This window comes from Meriones unguiculatus, chromosome 19, assembly GCF_030254825.1.
Source record: "Meriones unguiculatus strain TT.TT164.6M chromosome 19, Bangor_MerUng_6.1, whole genome shotgun sequence".
Classification (NCBI taxonomy): Eukaryota; Metazoa; Chordata; class Mammalia; order Rodentia; family Muridae; genus Meriones; species Meriones unguiculatus.
Window position 1 is genome coordinate 64,503,886 of NC_083366.1, and position 23,874 is coordinate 64,527,759.

Sequence of the window (23,874 nt, forward strand, 5' to 3'; positions counted from 1 at the left end):
ATTGCTTGTAAGCAGTAACAAATGTGCACATCACACTAAAAATCCAAGATTAGTTAACAAAAATAACACATTTAGCTTTTAGAAAGGAAATGAAAATAGAGGATCCTTCAGAAATGTGCTCAAAATACTAATGTTGAAAACACCTAGTCTATGTGTACTACCTAAAGCACAGATTTTTTAACTTATTCTCAACTTAGAAACTACTACGCTAAAACACAGATACATGTGTATCACATAACACATTTAACCAGCTCTAGGAGGGAAGAAGGGAAAAAATACAAAAAAAAAAAAAGAAAGAAAGAAAGAAAGAAAGAAAGAAAGAAAGAAAGAAAGAAAGAAAGAAAGAAAGAAAGAAGAAAACCCTCATCTCTTCTATAGACTTTATGTGTTATAAAGAATTCCTCTGTCCCCCAGGATGGCTGAAATGAAAATTCTGGTTTCCTGATTCCAAAGATATTTTCCCCCCTTCTAAGTCTTGGAAATAAAGTAAAAGAACATCTGGAAACAAAATTAGGTCATAAGAGCTAAAAATCCCAAGTTTCTTTGCTCCACTTTCCCATAAAGAATCTTATGCCTAGTTTAAGGAGCTGCATTTGGCACGACTAAGTACTGCTGTAAGTAGTGCTTACAAGTATGCGAGCACACCTCTTTCATTACTGTGAGCACTCAAGACTGTGAAAACATTTCAGAAATTCAGACACTAGAGAAAAATGATAGCATACTTAAAAAAAAGCATTAACTCATCCTCATGTTGCATCATAACCTCCCCTTCCCCTTTGTAAAGTACTTACACTCGCATCTCTTTCCTATGGGCAAAAGATCCACGTTCATATAAATACATGAGATTTAAGATAACTCAGACAAGTATTCTGACTCTAAACTACAGTTTCCTATGAAGTCAGAGGATGTTATTGAAGATGGAGAAAATACCAACTCACTGAGTAGTTTATGGTTTCTGTTAGTATTCTCTTCCTCCTCCCCCTTCCCAGAAAACCCTTGCTTCTTAAACTCAAATTTCTTTTTCTTTCTTTCTGTTTTCTTTTTCAAGATAAGGTCTCATTGCGTAGTCCTGGCTAGCCTCGAACTCACTACGTAGACCAGGCTGGCTAGATGACTCATAGATATCTGCCTGGCATCTGTTTTTAGGAACTCTTAACAGTTTGCCTAGCTTAGAACTCACCGTGCAGCCGTGAGTGAGCTTAACTCCAGACCTTTCTGTCCTCTCACAAGTGCTGGGGTTACTGACGCATGTTCACCATTCCCCTCTTATGCACAACTGGCAATGGAATTCAGGGTAAACACTCAAAGAAACGGGTCAATTAAAGCCAAATTAGAGTATATAGATGCAGGTTTTTTGGTGGCAGCTCTCAGGTGGGTTCACTGACCTCAAAAGAAGGGGTCAGTGAAGTCACCATGCAGAGGGAGACAGAAAAGTGGGTGGTGGGGAAACATGTTGGCAGAGAGAGTGCAGAGAGAAAGGAGAGAAGAAAAGCAGAGAGCGGGGCAAACCCAAAATGTCTGGATTAAATAGTGAGAGCCTCTGGGGAGAGGAAGCCCAGCCCTGGGCTGGAGAGTTCAGGCAGAGGGTGTGGTGTGCTGGCCAAGCCTGGTAACAGGTAGGGACCGAGAGATGCTGGGAGAACCTGGTGGCCAGTGTTCTTTCATATGCTATTGGGCACCTTAGTTAGCCATTTGCTCCCAGTATGAGACCTAAAGCATTCAGCAGCTTTCATGTTTAATAGGAAAATTTAAGGAAATTTCTACCAGAATGTAACATTGCTTTCTGAAATGGAAAACAGCCTCAGTTTCAAACAGTTCCATAGGGAACTATATATAAGGGCTTTGGTTTTCCCTAAAGAGTGGCTGAACTTAGCTTTACTTTCCCAGATGTGATTACGTTATTCTTGAAGTTCTGTCTTTGTTCTGTGTGGGACTGGCACTTACAATAGCTCTAGGATAGGTTAGCCATGCCAGAAAGACCAGTCACATGACTTAGGATAGGGGGTTTAGGCTACCCAGAATCAGTCAACTGAAGAGTAATTTCAACCACAGGCATACTCTAGACTTTGCTCCAGCATCTCTTTGTTAGTTTGTTTTTGGTTTTTCAAGACAGAGTTTCTGTTTTTAGCCCTGGCTGTCCTGGAACTCCCTCTGTAGACCAGGCTGGCCTCAGACTCACAGAGATCCTCCTGCCTCTTCTTCATGAGTGCTGGGATTAAAGGACTACACTGCCAACTACTGGCCTGTGCCTTGTTTTTCTGTAAAACTCTGCCCTGGACCAGCCACACTCATGGTTGAAATTTCTTCAGTGACTTCTTACCCCTTTTACAGAATTGAACGCAGGTCCTCTGCAAGAACAAGTGCTCTAAACTGCTGAGCCACCTCTCCAGCCCCCATGCTCTATTTTAAATAGTTATTCATATTTTGCTTTAAGAAAAAGAACTGTGGCTTTGACAGGGTTTGCAATGTATCCCTGAACTCTCCAACCTCTGTCTCTGGTTCTCAAGTATTGAGATTACAGATATGTGAGCCTTTAACGATGCTATCTATGCTACTACCTCAGTTTTGTTTTGTGTTTGTTTTAAGACAGGATCTCACTATGTAGCTCTGGATGGCCTGGAACTCACTGTGTAGACCAGACTAGCAGAGATCCACCTGTCTATGCCTCCTGAGCCCTGGGATTTAAATATGTGCACCAATACACCCAGGCACTACTTTGGTTTTCAAATTTAACATGAAATTTCATTCTGTAAAAATTTTACACTCAGCCTCTACTTTAGTTTTCAAATGTAATATAAAATTCCATTCAGTAAAAAGTTTCAGTTACAAAATTATGGAATCAAACTTGTTAAAAGCTATTTTTACATTCTTATGAACTAAACTAAAATAAAGGAATGAAAAACCAAAGGACAAAACTACAAAATAATTTGTCTTAAAACTTACTTTACATATAAATTCTCTTTCCATTTATTTACTCATTTAATCACTTTTCATCCTGATCCCAGGCCCCTTCTTCCTCTCCTCCCAGTCCACCCCCACACTCCCCACCTCCAATATGCTTTCTTCCACCCAGAGAAGGGGAAGACCCCAAGTGGTACCAATCCACCCTGGCATCTCAAGTCACAGCAAGACAAAGTACATCCTCTCCCACTGGAGAGTGATAAGACAGCCCAACTAGGGGAAAGTGATTCTTATAGTATGGGAACAAAATTGTTAGTCCTCACTAAACTAAAACCAAAGACTATGTTTGGCTTGGTGTTCTACTTCATTCAAAAGTAAATGTTTTCTATGCCAGAAAGCACAAAAATAAAAGCATGATTTTAAAAAGATTTATTTTTATAAACTAATATTCACTAAAAGATTACAGCATAAGGTAAAGGGATCTGGACTGCAATACACTGCAACTGCCCTGGTGCTGCAGTTTCAAACATCTGCAGCACATTTTCTCGTGTAACAACCTGCGTTTCACCCCAGAGAAGGAATGTTGGCAAAGATTCCTACCACATGGAATCTGCTGTTGAATTCCACATGGGATTTATGCTATTGGGCCCTGAAACTTTATTCAACAGTTTGAAACAATTCCACAGCGTTGCTCATTCACCATCCCACTTGGGATTAGTGCACAGGCATGAACACCTATTGAGGAAAACCACACAGGATTTCACCCAGATCCTAAGGTAGGCTTGTTTTTCAAATACTAATTTAAATACTCTGAGTTAAACTGTGCTTTTAAATGTCTTAATAAATGTAAAGTAATCTGTAGTATAAGTTTCATTTTCCTTGAAGAATTATTTTCAACAATACCTTCATACATTATTTTATAACTTTAACAGTGATGTAGATAAGAACTGGGTGCAGAAAAAGTTACAAACCCTTTTATTTTGAAATCCCAACCACTGGGTTTCTGACAAACTGGCATCTGTAAATGTAGCATCAGCACCTCTTAGTGAGTCTGTCTGTAGTTTTAAAAATGTCTGAAATGTGGACTCATCAGTTAAAATTCACTGGTGAGAATCTTTCCAGTACATTCTCCAAAGTTCCTTGCTTAAGGTTTTAAATTACCCTAGTCTGCAGTGGTATTGTTGAATTTTTCATAATTTAAGCTTAAAAAGGCAACACCGTTAACTAAGCTATGACAACCTGTTAAATTTATGAAACTAGAGAAATTAAATGTTTTTCCCTATATTCTATGCAACTTAAAGGTGCTAATGTCTACTTTTTAGGATGTTAAGCTTTAAAGTTTAAGTTTTAAACCTTTTCTCAGAACTGCTTCTTTTACATCAATATGAATCAAGAGTTACTTTAAAGCAGCAACCTGAAATATGATATCTTTAACTCACATGACACAGGATCATGGATCTTCATGTTAACCATTTATACTGCAGGTATCCTGAGAAGATTTTGACTACATACAAGTACCCCTACTCAAGGCATTTGACTGTTGATAAACTTAACAACAGCTCTAAATTTTTGATAGGTAAGAAATAAAACCACTTTCTGAATTTTTGAGCATCTTCACTAGACATATAAAACTGTTAGTATCTAATTAAGGAACACTAAGGGTTAAATACTTGTTCTCTAGCCCCTGCTGCATACACAGTGCCAAAATATCCTGCAAGCTTTTAAATACTGCTTCCATGGTCTACATTCTTTATTTCCAGGGAAAAAAAGAGTTTTGTTCCACAGTCATCAGGTCACTAGTTTACTAACTTCCAGTCACCTTAGTTGCTGAGATGAAGACTGTGCATTCCACACTTTTCCTGCTACTGTTGGTGCCTCTGACGCAGCCAGCACCTCAAACTCAACTCGACTTGCACACTGAGTATGGAACAGATAATTCTGAAGAAACTACAGTTAACCACCAGGACTATGATGATAAACACCTGGATGGAAAATATATTAAGGTATTTAATTTCTATTTTAAATTTTTATTCTAAAATGATACCCATTTGAATGCATAGTTTTCCTCTTAAATTCAATGTTTGATACGTTAAGACTGAGAAAGGCATTTTAAGATTTAAAGTAATTATATTTTTCAAGTATGCATGATTCCTGAATTAATAACTAGTAGCTATGGTAAACAGAAAGTAGCTAGAGAAAATTTACATTTTAAATTAAAATTTAAGAAATGTTAATCTTCAAGATGATATCTGAAATTTATGTTAAAAAATGTTATATAATTTCCTATAGTTTCTTGTTATATTGCCTCAACAATAAATTAGGAAAAGATGAATTATCAATTTATGTTTATAGAATTCAGTAAAATACAGTCTTAGGAAGTAAATATAAGACTACTTGCTAGTTATGCATGCCAATCACATAAGAGTGGCAACAAATAAAAAACTACTTACTGTAAATCTTACTATTTGTAATCACGTTTAACAGTTCTGACTCTATCAATTTCTACCAAAGTTCTATAATAAGATGTCACTGAGTTGTGGCTTTTGTATCACAACACTCACATCCAACCTTTAAAAACAAAGCAATAGTTGTGTTTTTTTCTGGGCATACAGAAATGGACACTGGATGGAGGAGGACATTAACATGGCATAAAACTATGTACTACCTACTGTGTGTCATGCACACATACACTGGAAAATTAGAGTCAGATTCATAACATTTACTACTTTAAAAATTCTTTTTACTACAAGTCAGATAGTGAACATTTTAAGATCAGCCAGTCCAAACTGCTTTTTTTCCCTGTCCTAATTCACAATGAGCTGATGTTAATGCCACGGTTTCTTATTTTCCAAAGGAATGAGTTAAGATACTGGTATTATTTTTACCCATGGTTAAGACAAAACAGACAAGCTTCTCTAGCAACAGCTTCAGGTTAAAAAGCAAAACAAAACAACAAAAAAATCTCGTTGAGCTGATGTTAATGCCACAGTTTCTTATTTTCCAAAGGAATGAGTTAAGATACTGGTATTATTTTTACCCATGGTTAAGACAAAACAGACAAGCTTCTCTAGCAACAGCTTCAGGTTAAAAAGCAAAACAAAACAACAAAAAAATCTCGTAACCTACTGTCTTACTGGAATGATCTGAGTCTATCAGCTAAATGCAAGATACTTTCAAAAGTCATCGAATCTTAAAGCTTTCTGCTTAACTACATGGAGCTTTAAGGAGTTTTACATCAATGTAAATGTGTGGACCAATATTTGTGTGAAGTGGAGAATTCAGTGGGGAAGACTGATAGGTTTAGGCAGTACAGAGATGAGAAAATTAGGGCCAAGGACAAGGTCAGGAGTCTACTGAGATAACATGGAGAGAGAGAGAGAGAGAGAGAAAGGAAGAGTGAGTAGGACCCCATGTACTAAATTATGGTCTACTAGCAGAAAACACATTCTCTGAAAAGAGGACAGAGGGAATGATAACCTCCAGTTACATAGCATGAACAGCCTACACCAAGGGCCTGATCAGGTGAAGAGGCTAGAATAAAAAGGATCCATCCTAAGGCCAAATCAGGGAGGCATCCAGATCATGAAAGAATGCACTCAGTACTTTACATTCTAATTACACAGCTCTAATTGTGACCGTGAGAAGTGTGCTATTCCTGTACTGATACTCAGAAGGATAGCAACGGATGAAAAACTATAAGGAGTAGTTTCACATTAGAAAAACGTTCATTCCCACTCAGAGAACTGTCAATATGTTAATACCAAGTACTGAGTTCAGCCAATGGAAACAAATTTTTTTAAAAAGTTGATTTGCTTACTCAGGAATGCATATTCTACCTAGATTATTTACAGTGTGATTTAATAAGAAATGGAATTACAAATAAAATCTTTACAGAGTGCTGAAGAAGAGCTCTGCTGAGGAAGATAGTCTCTTACAGCCACAGAGCCCTACATGATGGAGAGAATTGACTTCTGAAACTTGTCCTTTGTCCAACATGTATGTCACACACACACACACACACACACACACACACACACACACAGACACACATAAAACAAAATCTTAATGAAATAGCTCTAGTTATGACTATGAGATATGTTTGTGATCCCTCCAGTTTAGCGTCAGACTCATGACTTATCTCACCTGATAACAAACTTCTAACTTTACAATAGGAAAATGAAACTTTGATAATTCCTGATGAGAAAAATCTTCAGTTACAAAATGATGAGGTTATACCGTCATTACCAACCAATAAAGAAAATGATGGTAAGTATAAACAAACTATCATCCATTATTTTTGAAAAGCATCATTTAAAAATACCCTACAAGAAATTTTATTTTTTGTAGTAATTAAAATTGTCTCAAAACATAGTAAATTATAAACTGAAATTTCACCTCCAATGGTGAAGTCTATAATTGCATGGGAAGTGCACATCACCTACATTTCCACTACGAGTGAACACTGTGGACCAGAATACTCAGGAGCACCCAACATGTTGTCTAAACCTCTCTTTTAGAAAAATCTATGTTTCTGCCTACGTAAAATTAATTCAAAAGCCTGGCATGGTAGCATACACCTTTATTAATCCCAGCACTTGGGAGGCAAAGGCAGACAGATAGATCTCAATGAGTTCAAAGTCAGTCCTAGACATAGGAAGTTTCAGGCTAGCAAAGGCTACATAACAAGACATCTCAAAAATAAACAAGAAAGAGCTGAAGATTATTTTTCAAATCCAATCAATAGACAGGATGAGGTAAATATAATACAATTAACTATTATCTTCAAGAAACTCACAGAAGCTGGACATGTGCTGGTAGTGTTTGCATGTGGCCCTAAATTCAATACTAATACTTTAAAAGGCAGCAAGCAAAAAAGAAAAACGCAAAGAAGAAACAAAAATGACTCTACATAACTATAATATCTGTTTCAATAAAAACAATAGGGAGATTACTGTAAAATAACAAACTACTTTATAGAGTTCCCATATTTAATTTATTCTTGTTATATCATAAAACCTGGTCTCACATGAAAGCATGAGAAAACCCATACACAACAATTCTTATCTTGCTAAAATAAAATAAGCCAAAACAGAAAACACATCCTAAAAATCTGGCAAGTGTTTTAGTCAAAATAGGCTTGAATAGTTGGAGCGATATCCTTTTCTTGAACAGGATGACTCAATACCATAAAGATATCATTCTCTAAATTCACACAATCCCAGTAAAATTAACAAAATTTTGAGAATGCTAGAAAAGTTGATTCTAAAATACATAGTTGATTCTTAAAATACATAGAAATGCATATAAGAAAAAATGCAAAAATAGCCGTGGAATCACTGAACAGTGTCAGGTAACACAGATCATGTTTAACAAGTTGGAGACAGTGCACTAACAAAGACACAGATTAAAAATATCAGACATAAACAGAAACACAAAGCCATTGTTGTCTATAATTTAAGCATGGAAAAGTACTCAAGCACTCAGTCACCAAGGGAAAAATATTTTAAGTAACAGAGTCTAGGAGAACTAGATAGCCTATTGGAGAGAGATAAATTAGTTGCATATTTCATAAAAATAGAAAAAAAAAACTTAAAAAAATTAAGGCTCTGCAGGTGTAACATAAAGCCTTAAAGAATTGGCCGACAGTCTGGGAAACCCAAATATTTTAATAGTAAAGATTTTAAAAATTGCTCCATAAAATTACAAAAAAATCACTTTTGCATAGAGCAAAAGATAACCCAAAATGGAAAGAATATTTGCAATATGTTATGAAGATGTAATATTTCTAATTTATAAAGAATAAATTGAAGAAAAGAAACTGAACAAAATCCATCTGACGACCAGTAAGTAACACAGCTCAGGGCCAAGTCCTGACTTTCTGAGTTCAATCCCCAGGCCCTACATATTGGACAGAAGGAACTCCTGTAACTTGTACTCCAACCTCCACATATACAACATGGCAAGCACAAATGTTTATGCACATACACACAAAGCAAACAAATAAACAACAATATTTTTAATTTAAAATCTAAGAATACATTTGGAAAATGGGAAAAGTTATGAAGACTTAACAAAATGACTTTAAAGTGACACTAAATATATAAAAAGATGTTCAATCACATTTTTATTAAAGAAAAATATATTGATATTCCATACTTACTTAACCTGACTGATAAAAATGAAGACAACATATCAACATATTCCCAAGTCAAGGTTGTATAGTAACAAATATTCTAATACATGCAAGAAGAAATGTGAATTAGGACAACACTTCCAGACAGGAATTTGGTAATATTTAACAAAATCAAAATAGATTTACTTGTTTTTGTTTGTTTTGTTTTGTTTATGTGTGTGTGGGGAGGGGGTGCTCCAAACCAAGGCCAACCGTGTGAGAGGGAAGCACCACTAAGCAACATCCTTAGCCCATATTTACTTTTTGAAACAGGCATCACATTTATGAATTTTACCCTAAAGACCCATATCCAAAATAAAAAACAAAAACGTAAAATCACTAAAGCACTATTGGCAGTTACAAAGTACTGCCAATAATCCAGCAGCCCAAACACTGGCAACATCCACCCAAGAAAATACAATGCAAAGGAAAAGGGAAGGCTAGGGTGTAGTTCAGTTGCTAAACTGCTTGCTTAGCACACAGAAAATCTTGGGTTTGAGTTCCCAGCAAAAACTGTTAATAGTAATATATGCTTGCAATCTCAGATCATGAGAGCAAGAGGATCAGAAATTCAAGGTCAGCCTCGGTAACAGGGCATTTTTAACCAGCCAGATTCTGCATCATTCTCCACTGAGAGACAGAGAAAAGATTGCCAATTTCAGGACTGGAGTAGGGAAATGCAAAATGGGTTTGAGATATCATGAGATGTTGACAATAACTCTGATCATAAATAGTAAGAGGTATACCTAATTTTAAATTATTTATCAAAACATGAAAATATATGTATAAATGTAAAGCACATGGAAAAGACACAAGAATCCAAAACAGTGTTAAACAAAAATAAAGTTGGATGGTTTACTACCTAAAAGCAAAACATATTATAAAAGCATAGGAATCAAGATACTACTAACTATGTTATTAGATAAAAGTTTCTTTAAAAAGCCAGTGATCCGGAATAGCACTTGCCACCAAGTTTAATGGCCTGTGTTAGTCCCTGGAACTCAGTGGTGGAAGGACAGAGATTACCCTTCCTCATTGTTCTGTGATGCTACAGGCATGTTGTGGCAAGCATCTCCAAATAAAGAAGTATAGGAAGATTAATGCAATACTTGAGTCCAGAAATAGGTATTGATTAAATGGTTAAGTGGTTACTGAAAAAGTGTTGGCAATTCAATGAAGAAAAGATAAATTTTTCCAGAAGTCATGTTGAAAGCACCCAAAGAATAAAGAATCTTGATTATTCCTGATAGCACATATTTCAGAGCTAACACAAGGGTCTGGAGAGATGGCTCAGTGGTTAAAGGCACCCAGGTTCAGTTGCCAGCACCCAACTGGTGGCTCACAAGCATCCGCAATTCCAGTGTTCCGGGGGATCCACAGCCCTCTTCTGACCGTTTTAGGCACTAGGTACACATGTGGTGCACACACATGCATACAAGCAAAACACCAATATTATAAAATAATTAAATCTAAAAAGTTAACTTAAAATGTTCAAATTTCTTTTAAGAAGCTTAAATTTCTAGAATTAACAAAGGAGAACATTGTAATTATTGCTAAGTTTTGGATCTTAAACACCCCTGTAAAAGCTCATATATTGAAGATTTGGCCTCAGCTGATGGTAGTTATTTTTAGATTTACATTTATTTATTTATTTGCCACGATGAAAGTCAATGACGCCAACTGATCATGGTCTAAAACTGCTGTTCTTCCAAAAGTCCTGAGTTCAATTCCCAGCAACCACATGGTGGCTCAGAACCATCTATAGTGAGATCTGGTGCCCTCTTCTGGTGTGCAGACATACATGCAGACAGAACAGTGTACAAATAATAAATAAATAAATCTTTAAAACAAAAAACAAAAACAAACAAACAAGCAAAAACCCCTCTGAAACTGAGTCAGAGAGTGACCGAGTCAGAGAGTACCACCTTTAAATCTGATTATCTCAGGTATCTTGTCACAGCAAAGAAAGCTTGCTATTTAGGGTGCTTAGTGAGTAATTTCTTAAATACAATAAAAATGCATGCACCATAAAAGCATAAATTATTCACTAAAATTTTAAATGTTTATACTTCAAAAACACTGGCAAGAAGACAAACACATTACAATTGGGCAAAACACTTATTAAACTGTAAATCTTAGAAATAACGTATACTTACAATATATGTTTATACTTCAGTAATAACACAAAACTAAAAGGAAAAAGGAAAAACTTGGTAGACTCTTTGTGGAAGTCACAAAATAAATTGCTAGGAAAATGCAATTTAAAACAATTAAGATAACACAACATATATTATCTAAGTGGCTAAAAGTAGAAAGACTCTTAGCTTTCTCATCACTGGGACAAATACTAGACGGAAAAGATTTATTCTGACTCATGGTTCCAGTTCAAGGTCAGCTAGATCCATTTATCCACTGCTTCCAACCCTAGGGAGAAAGCCCTTTGCTTTTCAAACAGTGAAAGATGCAGAGGGGAGTGGAAGAGAGAGTAGGGAGGGACGAATGGGGTGGAATACTTCCAACCAAGGCAGTTCTCCAGGGATCTAAATGAGCGCCCACAGTGGAGCCACTCCCAGTGAGATCTCAAGTAGGATTTCTAATGCTTCCCACCAATGACTGATTTCCAAGCCAATGGCTTGTTCCTTTCACTTGGGATTTCTAATGTCAATAACTACTGTCATCTACTTACACCCATCAGAATGGCCAAGATCAAAAACTCAAGAGACAACACATGCTGGAGAGGTTGTGGAGAAAGGGGAACCCTCCTCCACTGCTGGTGGGAATGTAATCTTGTACAACCACTCTGGAAAGCAATCTGGCACTTTCTCAGACAACTAGGAATAGCACTTCCTCAAGATCCAGCTATACCACTCCTAGGCATATATCCAAAAGATTCTCAAGTATACAGTAAGAACATTTGCTCAACCATGTTTGTAGCAGCCTTATTTGTAATAGCCAGAAGCTGGAAACAGCCCAGATGTCCCTCAGTGGAGGAATGGATGCACAAATTGTGGTATATCTACACAATGGAATATTACTCAGCAATAAAAAAACAAGGAATCATGAAATTTGCAGGTAAATGGTGGGATCTGGAAAAGATCATCCTGAGTGAGCTATCCCAGAAGCAGAGGGATGCACACGGTATATACTCACTCATTTAGACATATAATATAGGATAAACCTACTAAAATCTGTACACCTAAAGAAACTAATCAAGAGGGAGGACTCTTGCTAAAATGCTCAATTCCTATCCAGAAAGGCAAAGAGGCTGGATGGACATCAGAAGAAGGAGAAAAGAGGGAACAAGTCAGGAGCCTCACACAGAGGACCTCTGAAAAGCTCTGCCCTGCAGACTATCAATGTAGATACTGAGACTTATGGGCAACCTTTGGGCAGAGTGTAGGGAATCTTAGGAAAGAAGGGGGAAACAGTAAGATCTGGAGAGGACAGGAGCTCCATAAGGAGAGCAACAGAACCAAAAAATCTGAGCACAGGGGTCTTTTCTGAGACTGCTATTCCAACCAAGGACTATGCATGGAGATAACCTAAGACCCCTGCACAGATGCAGGCCATGGCAGTTCACTGTCCAAGTTGGTTCCATTGTCATAGGAACAGGGACTGTCTCTGACATGAACTGATTGTCCTGCTCTTTAATTACCTCCCCCTGAGGGGGAAGCAGCATTACCAGGCCACAGAAGAAGACAATGCAGCCACTCCTGATGAGACCTAATTGACTAGGATCAGAAGGAAGGAAAAGAAGTCCTCCCCTATCAGTGGACTTGGGGAGGGGCATGCATGCAGAGGGTGGAGGAAGAGAGGGATTGGGGCGGGAGGAGGGAGGGAACCACGGGGGGGGAATACAAAGTGAGTAAAGTGTAATTAATAAAGAAAAATAAAATAAAAATAACAATAAAAAAGAAAAATGTTTTTAACACATCAAACTTGACATATCAACCCTTTATTTATCTTAACTTCTGCACTGTAGATATTTTTAAAATTCAAGTAAGAAAATGGCGCCTTCCGTCAGGTTCAGACAATCACAACAAAAACAACAAAAAGGGACCAACAGGATGGCAGAGTAGGTAAAAGTATTGCTGCCAAGCCCAACAACCTGAGTTAAATCCACACAGTAGAAGGAAAGAATTATCTCCTGCAAGTTGTTCTCTGAGCTCCACAAACCTGCTGTGGCATGTGTGCACCCTTTACACACATACAGTAAGAATAAATAAAGTGATAAGCTATGTTAACTACAGACTTTAAATAAAATTCTGATGAATTATTAAGCACAATACAGGTTGTCAGTTACTATAAATTACTTTCCTGATATCACCAATGATTCTGTAGCATACCTTTTCAAATCGCAGCATTCAATATAACAAAATGTTTACAATCAGATGATAAATATTTTCAAATTAGTTTATACTTACAATTTTGTCTCCTAATTTAGAAATGCCCACATGCCTGTTGTGTGTCTGTTTAAGTGGCTCCGTATACTGTGAAGAAGTTGACATTGACTCTGTGCCACCACTGCCAAAGGAATCAGCTTATCTTTATGCACGATTCAACAAAATTAAAAAGCTGACTGCCAAAGATTTTGCAGACATGCGTAAGTTTAAAATATAAAAGCCAAATGTTCTTCCTATTTTCCACTTATTATATATAAGGTCAGCACTGCTGGAGCATTCAAGTATACCACATACACTTTACAAAAATCATTTTTTCCTTACTGGAAAAATCTCCTTTCCAAACAGACTTCTCTGATCATTCTTTCCTGGTGATTTGCTGTTCTGTCTGACATAGGTATCATCTCAAGACCAATACTTCAAGCTACAGAGTGCCTCAGGTGGTAAGCAACATCAGCATGACCAGGATGCTTCTCCAACTAACTAGATATTTTCCACTTTGACCATAAATACATAAACTACCTTTATTTTCCTTTTTATTGTTTCGTTTTCTTCTGGCCTTGAACTCAGTATACAGTAGAGGTGGATGCTCTTGAACTCCTCCCCTCCTGCCCTCACTTCCCATATGCTAGGATTTCAAGCACATGGCTCCTTTAACTTGCCACTCTTTTTAAAATTTGTTTGTTTCTCTGTGTACACTTGGCTACCCTGGACTCACTTTTTAGACCAGGTTGGCCTCAAGCTCAAAGATACATTTGCCTCTGCTCCCAGAGTGCTGGGATTAAAGGTGTGTGCCAACACACCTTGCTGAACTTGCAACTCTTAAATCTGGATACACATTAAAACTATCAGGGTAGGAATCTGGAGAGATGGCTCAGTGTTTAAGAGTGTCTGGTGCTCTTCCAGAGGACCTCTCAGTTTGATGCCAGAACCCATATCAGGTGGTTCACAACTCCAGCTCCAACCACATGTAGCTTCTTCTCCAGGGGATCTGATACCCTTGTCTTGACTCCTCTGGCACCTGAACTCACACATGCACTTACGCACATATAGACAAACACATGTACACATAATTAACAATCTTTTAAAAAATATCTGCTCTTTGATCACCTCCCCCTGAGGGGAGAGCAGTCTTACCAGGCCACAGAAGATGACAAAGTAGCCACTCCTGATATCTGATAGACTAAGATCAGAAGGAAGGAGAGGCAGACCTCCTATCAGTGGACTTGGGGAAGGGCATGCGTGAAGAAGGGGAAGGGAAGTGGGATTAGGAGGGGAGGAGGATGGGGCTTATGGGGGGATACAAAGTGAATAAAGTGTAATTAATAAAAGTTAAAAAAAGAAAAAATATCTGGAGAATAACTTTTAAAATACAAGGCTGTACTCATAAGCATAAAAAGCAACAACGCCCCTTAGTTGACACAATTGTGAAACAGTGGTGCTTAACTCTTTGCCAGGTCATTAGCAATTCGCCTTTTGGAGTTCTGGCAACTTTAACTGAACTAATTGTGGTTCGCATTCTACTGTCCCTTTTGGCAGTACCAAGTCCCAGGCCTGGATCACTCAGTCTTTGCCAGTTTGCTAGACGCCTAGGTCATCAAGGTTCCTAAGAAAAACACAACCAAGAAACACACTGGCTTCACTTCATTTCATTTCCTTATTTATTGGGAGTGCACCAGTTGAGTCCAAAGTTTGCCCCACACTAGTCAAGTGCTCTGTACTACTGTGACATATCCCCAGCTTCTTTAACATTCACAATATTAAGCGTACCTGGAACCATGCTGCCACCAAGTCTAAGTTGCAGACTGAAGGACCGTAGGTATACATACCGTATTGGCAAATAAACTTTTCTGGACATGTAGTTCAGTGCTGGAGCACGGGCCCAGCACAGATGAAGTCACAGATTCAATCTCCAGGGTGTTTATGATCACTAGCAGAAATTCACAGAGCAATAACAACAAAGCTGAGTGCTCAAACATTTCCAACTGAGGATTAACGGAGCAATGCTCTACTTTCAGTCGACATAAACTGTGGCAGTGTGTTAGTCAGCACACGTAGCATCATGGTTTTCCCTTTTTTCTGCTTTATACTAAAAATGCTGGTTGAAATGGCAGCAAGTATAGTATTTCATCTAATATTTCAAAATGCATGGTGAGCCTATGCAGAAAATGCAAGTGTTAGAAAAATTTCACTCAAGCATGAGTTTTTTCAGTGTTCATGAATCCAAAGGGTATATTACGCTGTCTTCAAGCAAACATACATAAAGCAAGATTCACATTAATTGGTTGGCAAAAATGAGTGAGCAGAACCTTTTAAGCACCTGCCTCTGGAACTCTCCAAGAAGCAATGGCTTTGTATTCATTAATTCAGTATTGCAACAACCTTTTAGAAAAACAGCTACTATGAATGAAAAGAAACTATATTCTAACCATCTCAGCCTAAGATAGCCCCAACAGAGGAAGAGAGACAATGAATGAGTGAATATGTATCAAATTCTCAGTCTGGACTGCATTAACAAATCAGGGTATATTTCTGCCTTTGTTTTTGTTAAATAAGGTATTGATAGGGTTAATACAATATACCCACAATTATAATGCAACATGCTGGCCAAAATTTAAAAAAACAGTTACATGACTAAATCAAATTAACCACAATTATTCTCTGTGACATGCAGTAAAAATTTCCTTTGAGGTTTGTGCATAACAATGTCAGAGAAAGATGGAAAGAATATGAACTGTAAGATTCCTTCTGAACCCATTCTAAGACCACATTCTAAGAGCACAGTAAGAAAAGGCATCTTGTTAGGCACTAAAACAGCCAGTGCTCAACAAAACTTTACTTATGGGGTTGTGACTGTAGCTCAGTGGTAGAGTGCTTGCCTACCAAGCATGAAGCTCGGGGTTCACTTTCCACACCTCTGAAATTCCAGCACCAGGCTGCAGTTAGATTATCAACTCTGCAAAATGAACGTGACTGAATTACTAATTCTATCCTAGACCCTAAGCCAAAACTTAAGGCCTTGAATGATCTGTGACAATGAGATTCTAACATCGTATTTCTGTATTTATTTCCCTCAAGCTAATTTAAGAAGACTTGACTTTACAGGAAATTTGATAGAAGACATAGAAGATAGTACTTTTTCAAAACTTTCTCTGTTAGAAGAACTTACACTTGCTGAAAACCAACTACTAAGACTTCCAGTTCTTCCCCCAAAACTTACTTTACTTAATGCCAAACACAACAAAATCAAGAGTAAAGGAATTAAAGCAAACACATTCAAAGTAAGTATGACATAGTATGACTGAACACAGTATCTGTGATTATATTTTAACTTTTTTTTTACATTTATTGTGTGTTTATTTATTTTGTGTGTGGGCACATACCAGGTATACACACAGAGGTCAAGGATAACTTGTGGAAGTTGACTGTCTCCTTCTACCATGTGAGTGTTGGGAGTGGAACTCAGGTCATCAAGCTTAGCAGCAAGTGCATTAATAGCTGAGGTACCTCACTGAGCCAGTGTTAATTTTTAAGTTGGTCAGTAGTTAGAAAACACCACACATTGTGTGTCACAGATGCTGTCAGGAAAAAGACATTCACCTCTTTTGAATTTGGCCTGTTAAAACACTCCTCCACTGAAGGGAGGGAGGGAGGTTTAAACATTTTGGATTTCACAAAAGAGATATTGGGCAAGTTCGCATAAAAATGATACAATTGCCTAGTTTATTTAATGCGGTATGGTTGCAATAACTACAATAAAATCAGGTTACTATAATCCAAATAAAAGCAGCTCTGGAAAGATAGAAAGTTGGTGTGAATATGGTAGAAAGGTAGAATGTTTAAGAAAGGATAGAGGGGTGGGAAGATGGTTCAGCACATAAAGGTGCTTGCTGTCAAGTTGGACAATCTGAGTTCTATCCCTAGGTCAAACATGGAAGCAGAGATCCAGCTGCTATCGGTTGTCCTCTAGCTTTCATCATGTGCTCTATGGCTTATACACAGGAACACATGCAAGTAATTTTTTAAAAATTGAAAAAAAGAGAAAGATTGAAATAATAGCATATAAAAGAATTAGCAAGTGGGGAATAGTAGAACACGCCTGTAATCCCAACTTTTGGGAAGCTGAGGGAGGACTACAAATTTAAGGTAGTTTTGTGGCGAGACACCCTCACTCCTAGCAATAATAAAATCTGCATGGCAGCACAGGATGCAAACAAAGATTAAGAGTACTATAAAAGAAATTACATTTGAAACAACAGCATACAATCATAGACAGTAGTAAGTTACTGATTATAAAGAATATTTCAACATAAATCCCTCATGGGAAAACATATGTCATGTTAAATTGCATGTCTGATAAATTGCTTTGGGAAAGCAACATTTTGCTTAGGAGTAGCCATCTTTCTAGAACTAGGTAGTACTTCTATAGAAAGCTCGGGACTCTCAAAAAACTTGAAGGACTCAATTGTCGATCTTACACAGGTGGTCCCTAAACAAATTTCAAAGGCTGAGTATTCAGGGATGAGATGAATGGTCAGAGAAAGGTGGAGTATGCAACAGAGCTGTTAGATATCATGTCTAAAAAAACCAAAAACACTGCTTATAAGATCAAAACAATAATAATCAAAATAACAAACTTATGTCAATATTGTTATTACTGAAATGTGCTTACTACATCAATATTATTTTTAAAGTATACATTATTTGAATGTGAAGAAATGCATAGACCTCAGTAACATTCCAATTTTTCTTTATAGAAACTGAATAAACTCTCTTTCCTCTATTTGGACCATAATGATCTGGAATCTGTGCCTCCTAATTTACCAGAAAGTCTACGTGTAATTCACCTTCAGGTACAACGGGTTTTTGCACAATAACTAGCTTTCGTTAACTATGGAGCCATTCTTTTTATTATTCAATAAAAAACCTCACTCATTTATATGTCTAATTAGGTTTACATCACTAAAGCAGTGTGATTACTTAATGCCCATATAAGAATCACAGGTCAAATCCAGAGTGTACTAAGTAGACCAGTCTAGGAAGTATAATGTCTATCCTTTTTAAAAATGACTTATTTCATGTACATTGGTGTTTTGTCTGAATGTATGACTGTGTGAGGGTGTTGGATCCCTAATACTGGAGTTATACACAGTTGTGAGCTGCCATATGGGTACTGGAAATTGAACCCTGGACCTTTGGAAGAGCAGCTAGTGCTCTTAGCTACTGAGCCATCTCTCCAGCCCCGAACATCTGTTCTTAAGCAGAACACATCTTTAGGCACTTCCTAGTCAGTCTGTAGTAGTTTTAAGTAGGGCTGGGGACTGGATACAGGGCCTCACACAAAGCAGACATGTGTTTTATCATTGAGCATTTAATTTTTTTCATTTATGGCATTCTTTAGCTCCTTATTTCTCTGGCTGAAAGTGACTGGGGTGAGGAAGGGATGGGTATCAGACAATCACTGTCACTGTCTATATAAATGGAACCCTGGGATCTGAGATAGATGTTGGAGGCAAAACCAAGAGCATGATCACAAGGCTAGGATGCCTATGTGGTGTTTTTGTTTGTCTGCCATCCCAGAAGAGGGGATTCCCTTGATAGTGACCACACTAAGGACAATGAAGAAAACAACACGGGCAGTAATAACCAATCAGAATTGAGACATACACAGGAACCATAACCAGTGGTAGGAATTGTGTTGTCTGTTTTAACAGGCCAAATTCAAGAGAGCTGAATGTCTTTTCCCTGACACCATCTGTGACACACAATGTGTGGCGTTTTCTAACTACTAACCAATTCTCCAACACCAGCTGGGTATTCTAAAATTCAATTCTGATAGCACTGAGTCTATGGAGACCCTCTAAGTCCGAGAGTCAGTCTGACAACCCTGTCCCCACTGCAGGAATAATCCAAAGCATGTGTGTGTTTGTCCCCTATCATGCAGTTTTCTAGAGTGGTACTATGAGTTACTTCATTATAAAAATTCAAAATTTATTATCAAAATTATGAGAGGGGGAATAAAAAACAAGCAAAGGCACTCCTATCATCTAAGAATTTCCTAGGGGTTCAATTTCTCTTCACCAAAGAAGCATTCTGTAATGTGGTGGAGGACAGGGGAAGGAGGGGACACAGGATGATGGAAGCTAAACCACCTGGTAATGTGTCAGCATCTGACACGAGGTGCTGTTCAGCTCCTAGGTACTTCTTTCTCCAAATAGTAGTGGGCTCAGGATTTCTGATTTGTGCTTCTTTCTCCAATTAGAAGTGGGCTCAGGATTTCTGATCTGTGCTTCTTTCTCCAAATAGTACTGGGCTCATAGTTTCTGATTTGTGCTTCTTTCTCCAATTAGAAGTGAGCATGTACTTTTAGAGATTTTTTTTAAAGCTTGTTTTATAGGATAGCATCAAGTGGAAATTGCCAAAGTGAGAAAAAAAATGAAAATGAGCAAAAGTTGATATTTCAGAAACACAAGAATTTCAACTTATTTTTTCACACCTTTAAGAAGTATTTAAGCACACAGTATCATTTTGAGTTAACACTTCGAAATAGGATACTTTCTATAGCTTACATGTTTCTATATTCCAAATAGGATTGAATAGATGCTACTCTGAGTAATGAATAAACTATTATTCTAAAACAATGCTGTACATTTAAAAATATGTTCAGGTGTCATTTCCACAAACTAATATTTTTTAAAATTATTTTTTTAAAAGATCACACTATTTGTAAAATATCTTATGTGTTCCTATTGTATGATGTACAAAAGGTTGATTTTAAACTGAATATTTTTCCTTTTAATTTTCAGTTCAACAGCATATCTTCGATTACAGATGATACATTCTGTAAGGCTAATGACACTCGCTATATTCGAGACCGTATTGAAGAGATTCGCTTGGAGGGCAATCCAATTGCTCTGGGAAAGCATCCAAACAGTTTTATCTGCTTAAAAAGATTACCTATAGGGTCATACTTTTAACCACCATCAATGCAGTTTATAATCTAAAGTACATGTACCTAATGTCTAAAGAAGCATAAACATTAGTTTAATATTATCATTTCATCTCACTATGATGGAATTTTATGTTTAAACAAAGATGTCCAAAATTCTTATATGTAACTACAAAAATAATCCAGCCCAAATCTCTTAGTACAAAACAAAATATTGTGAAAGTAAACATCATTAAAAACTCCTGGTAGTTTACACTAGACTGCCATCTAAACAGCACGCTTTTATATAAACACTAGCATGAGATACGCCATTTCCATAACTAATGAAGTAAGAGAATTCCAAAAAACTTTCAACTGTTTGTCTTTCTTAACATTTACTGTATCTCAAAAGCTTTTAAGGCAGATGTTCCAAAACACTGAAAAGCCAAGTTTTCCCAGTGACCTTCCGCTGACTGTTAGGTCTCATCAGCATTCTCCATAAAGCAGAAACTTACTTTCTGTCAAGGCAGCTATTTTACTGTGTTTCTCACTTAGCCTACGGAAAAGGGTAGCCACATATGTATGAGAAAATTTCCAAATAAAGTAGATTTTTATTCTTTGTTATAGAACCAATTTAGAAAAGTTCAGTTTTCTGCTTTGTGGTCACATATATAGTCTTTATTCAATTACTTTAAAAAAAAAACTTTGTAAAAAAAAATCAAAATCCTACCCATTTCTCAGAGAATAATAAGGTTCATTCACTCTCAAGATTCTCAAATATGAAATAACTGTAAGCTTTTTCACAGTATAGGAATTATTTCATCGATAAATTTGTTCAAATATAAGAAATGAAAACAAAATTTATTCTGTTGTGCTGTGTGCAGCTTCACCTGTGCAAGTTCACAAACTGGATATTCCCAACACAGCTGTGAGCACCATTTCTCAACCGCCATGATTTCCAGACACACATAATAGTGAAAACCTAATCTTCAGTCTACTAGTAATAACAATGCAGATTAAAGTTCCAAAATTAACCTTCACAGGAAGGTACACAGCTCAATCACAAATATTAGTCTACATATTACTTTGAAGTTGAACACAAAATAACAGTGTTTTAGACATATTGACCTTTTACATCTATAAAAGTACTAATATAATTTCCACTCTAAAGCAAACATTAGACTTTACATGTTCTTCCTAGAACACTCATTTTAAGCACTTGTTGTTGTGGCCTAACCCAGACCGACTCCTCTTTCATCATTAAGGCTGATCCAGACAAAACTTTTCATTACAGCATCTGTAAGATCACAACTATTGCTCTGTATTTACTATTTTTTTTTTTTTGAGGCAGGGTTGCTCTGTGTAGCCCTGGCTGTCCTGAACTTGCCTTGCAGACCAGGTGGGCCTTGAATTCACAGAGATCCTCCTGCCTCTGCCTCCTGAGTGCTGAGATTTCAGGCTTGCATCACCACACCCAGCCCTAGTTCCTTCATTTTTATAAGCTAATTACAGTAACTTTATCCCACTGTATCATTTTCTGTGTCTAAATGCTCACCAAGAGCACTGAACACAGTTCTACTTTTACACTTTTATGGTACCTAATAGTACATACAAGTGAGATCTGCAATAAACTTTGTAAAATCTATCCAAATATAAGGGTTCTGTTTATATGAAAAATAAAATTTGTATAACCTTAAATAAGCCAATGGAAATAAAGTGACAAGACTGAGACTGAACAATGTTCAGGTGTGTCTATTAATTTTCTGGCTTTCACATGAAAAACGTACTCATCTAAACATGGATACAAAGATACATGGTTAGTTTGGTATGGGGGGGGGGGTTGGGTGTTGTTCTGGAGACTGAACACAGTGCCTTTTACATGTTTCACAAGACCACAGAGCTATATCCCCAGCATTCTATATTCTCTGTTTAATAGAATTTAATGAGAAAATAACATTAGATAATTATAAGGTAAAATTTCAAAGTGAAAGCCCATGGCTTACATAAATTAATAATTGAGAGAAAAAAAACATTGGTAAAAATTGTAAATTGTAGAAATTACTTAAATAACTTGGGATTCCTAGGTATGATACTTTGAACATAGGTAGTTTACATCTTTGTCACACACACTTATATTAAAAAATAAGATCCAGAATGAACCAAAGAAAACAAAGTAAAATTATTATTGACTCTAAAATTGACTCTATTATACAGGTGTTTTATTCTTGACAATTACAACTAAAGAGATCCAGGTTTGGTTCTAGCACCAAAAACTTCAGTACCAAGGACTCCAATACTCTCCTCCTTCTGTCCTCCACTGACAATGCACTCATGTGGTATACTTACAAAGTGCAGCAATACATTAATACACGTAAGATAAAAATGAAATATCTTAAAAATTATTTACACCTTACAAACACTACAAAAAAATACATAAACAAACAAGCCTCAGAAAGAACTAAAAGACGCAGTGTTTGCAATGGCCAACACCCTTAGAATCTGGAGAAGTGGACTGTGAGCAAGGTTAGGATAAGATGTTTTTGTTGGTGGCTCTGATGTAAAAAATCTTAGGGACTTTTTGGGGGTTGGAAACAAGAACAATGGGCAGACCAATTAGCACTAACTGACATGACTCACTAAAGTTGGACTGGTGATCAAGGTGATGATTATTCTCTTGTACCCATTTTTGCCTCACCTTCCTGATATGATTTCATAAAAAACAACTTTTAATGAGTAGATGTGCAGCCTAAGAATATAAAACAGAAATGGATGATTTTTTATAAAAAAGTTTAGATTTGTGATTCTTTTAAGATTTTTAGAAGATTACTTTTTAAGATAATTGATGCTTTCTTTGTAACCACAAATTGCAGCCTACTAGTAAAGAGAAACTGGCTGAGAAAATTACCTTTCTTTCTTACACTTTGTTAATCTATAACTTGCTTAGGTATGAATGTATGTGGGTTCTTGGGAATAATTTGTTTTCTTCACCTGTAATACATAAAATGTTTTTCATGTAAAAGTTTTTTCATGATCACTCACTAAAAGAAAAAAAGACTGTCATCACATTGTAATTTTTATACTACTTGAAAGATTTTGCTGTGGGTAAAAAAATAAAGTTCTTGGAGCTTCCTCATTTGAGTTTGCTTCGTCCACCCAATATGTATGTGTGTATATGTGTAAACTGGTGGGAGTTTTGCTCCATCTACCAAACGTGTGTGTGTGTGTGTGTGTGTGTGTGTGTGTGTGTATGTGTGTGTGTGTGTTCGTGTATGTGTATGTGTGAAGTTGTTGAAGCTTTGTTGTGCATGTAAACATGTTTTTGTTTTGATCCCAGAGCAAGGATATGGGACTGATTCAGATTGTCCACAGCAGCAAACTATTTGCCTCATCTGGGCTCTGAGAGATGTTCTTTGCCAGGTGCAGATAGTTTAATTCTGAGGACTCTGAGAGGAAATAAAGGCCAGAGCCTGGAG

At 36.9% G+C, this 23,874-nt stretch overlaps 2 protein-coding genes across 3 annotated transcripts in view; one reads left to right on the top strand and one right to left on the bottom strand.

The window, feature by feature from the left end:
- Window positions 1–23,874, bottom strand: part of Cenpp (centromere protein P) — a 200,494-nt gene that overhangs the window by 139,726 nt on the left and 36,894 nt on the right. The window lies entirely within an intron of this gene.
- On the top strand, window positions 3,599–23,530 carry Ogn (osteoglycin). Of its 2 annotated transcripts, none has more exons than XM_021658225.2 (7): window positions 3,599–3,677; window positions 4,662–4,904; window positions 7,074–7,167; window positions 13,518–13,676; window positions 16,552–16,754; window positions 18,231–18,326; window positions 20,280–23,530. In XM_021658225.2, exons 2-7 carry the CDS (start codon window positions 4,734–4,736, stop codon window positions 20,448–20,450), a joined length of 894 nt encoding a protein of 297 aa, XP_021513900.1. In that variant the 5' UTR covers window positions 3,599–3,677; window positions 4,662–4,733; the 3' UTR covers window positions 20,451–23,530. The 2 variants fall into 2 exon arrangements, with proteins under 2 accessions (XP_021513900.1, XP_060228256.1); XM_060372273.1 differs by lacking the exon at window positions 3,599–3,677 and adding an exon at window positions 4,388–4,477.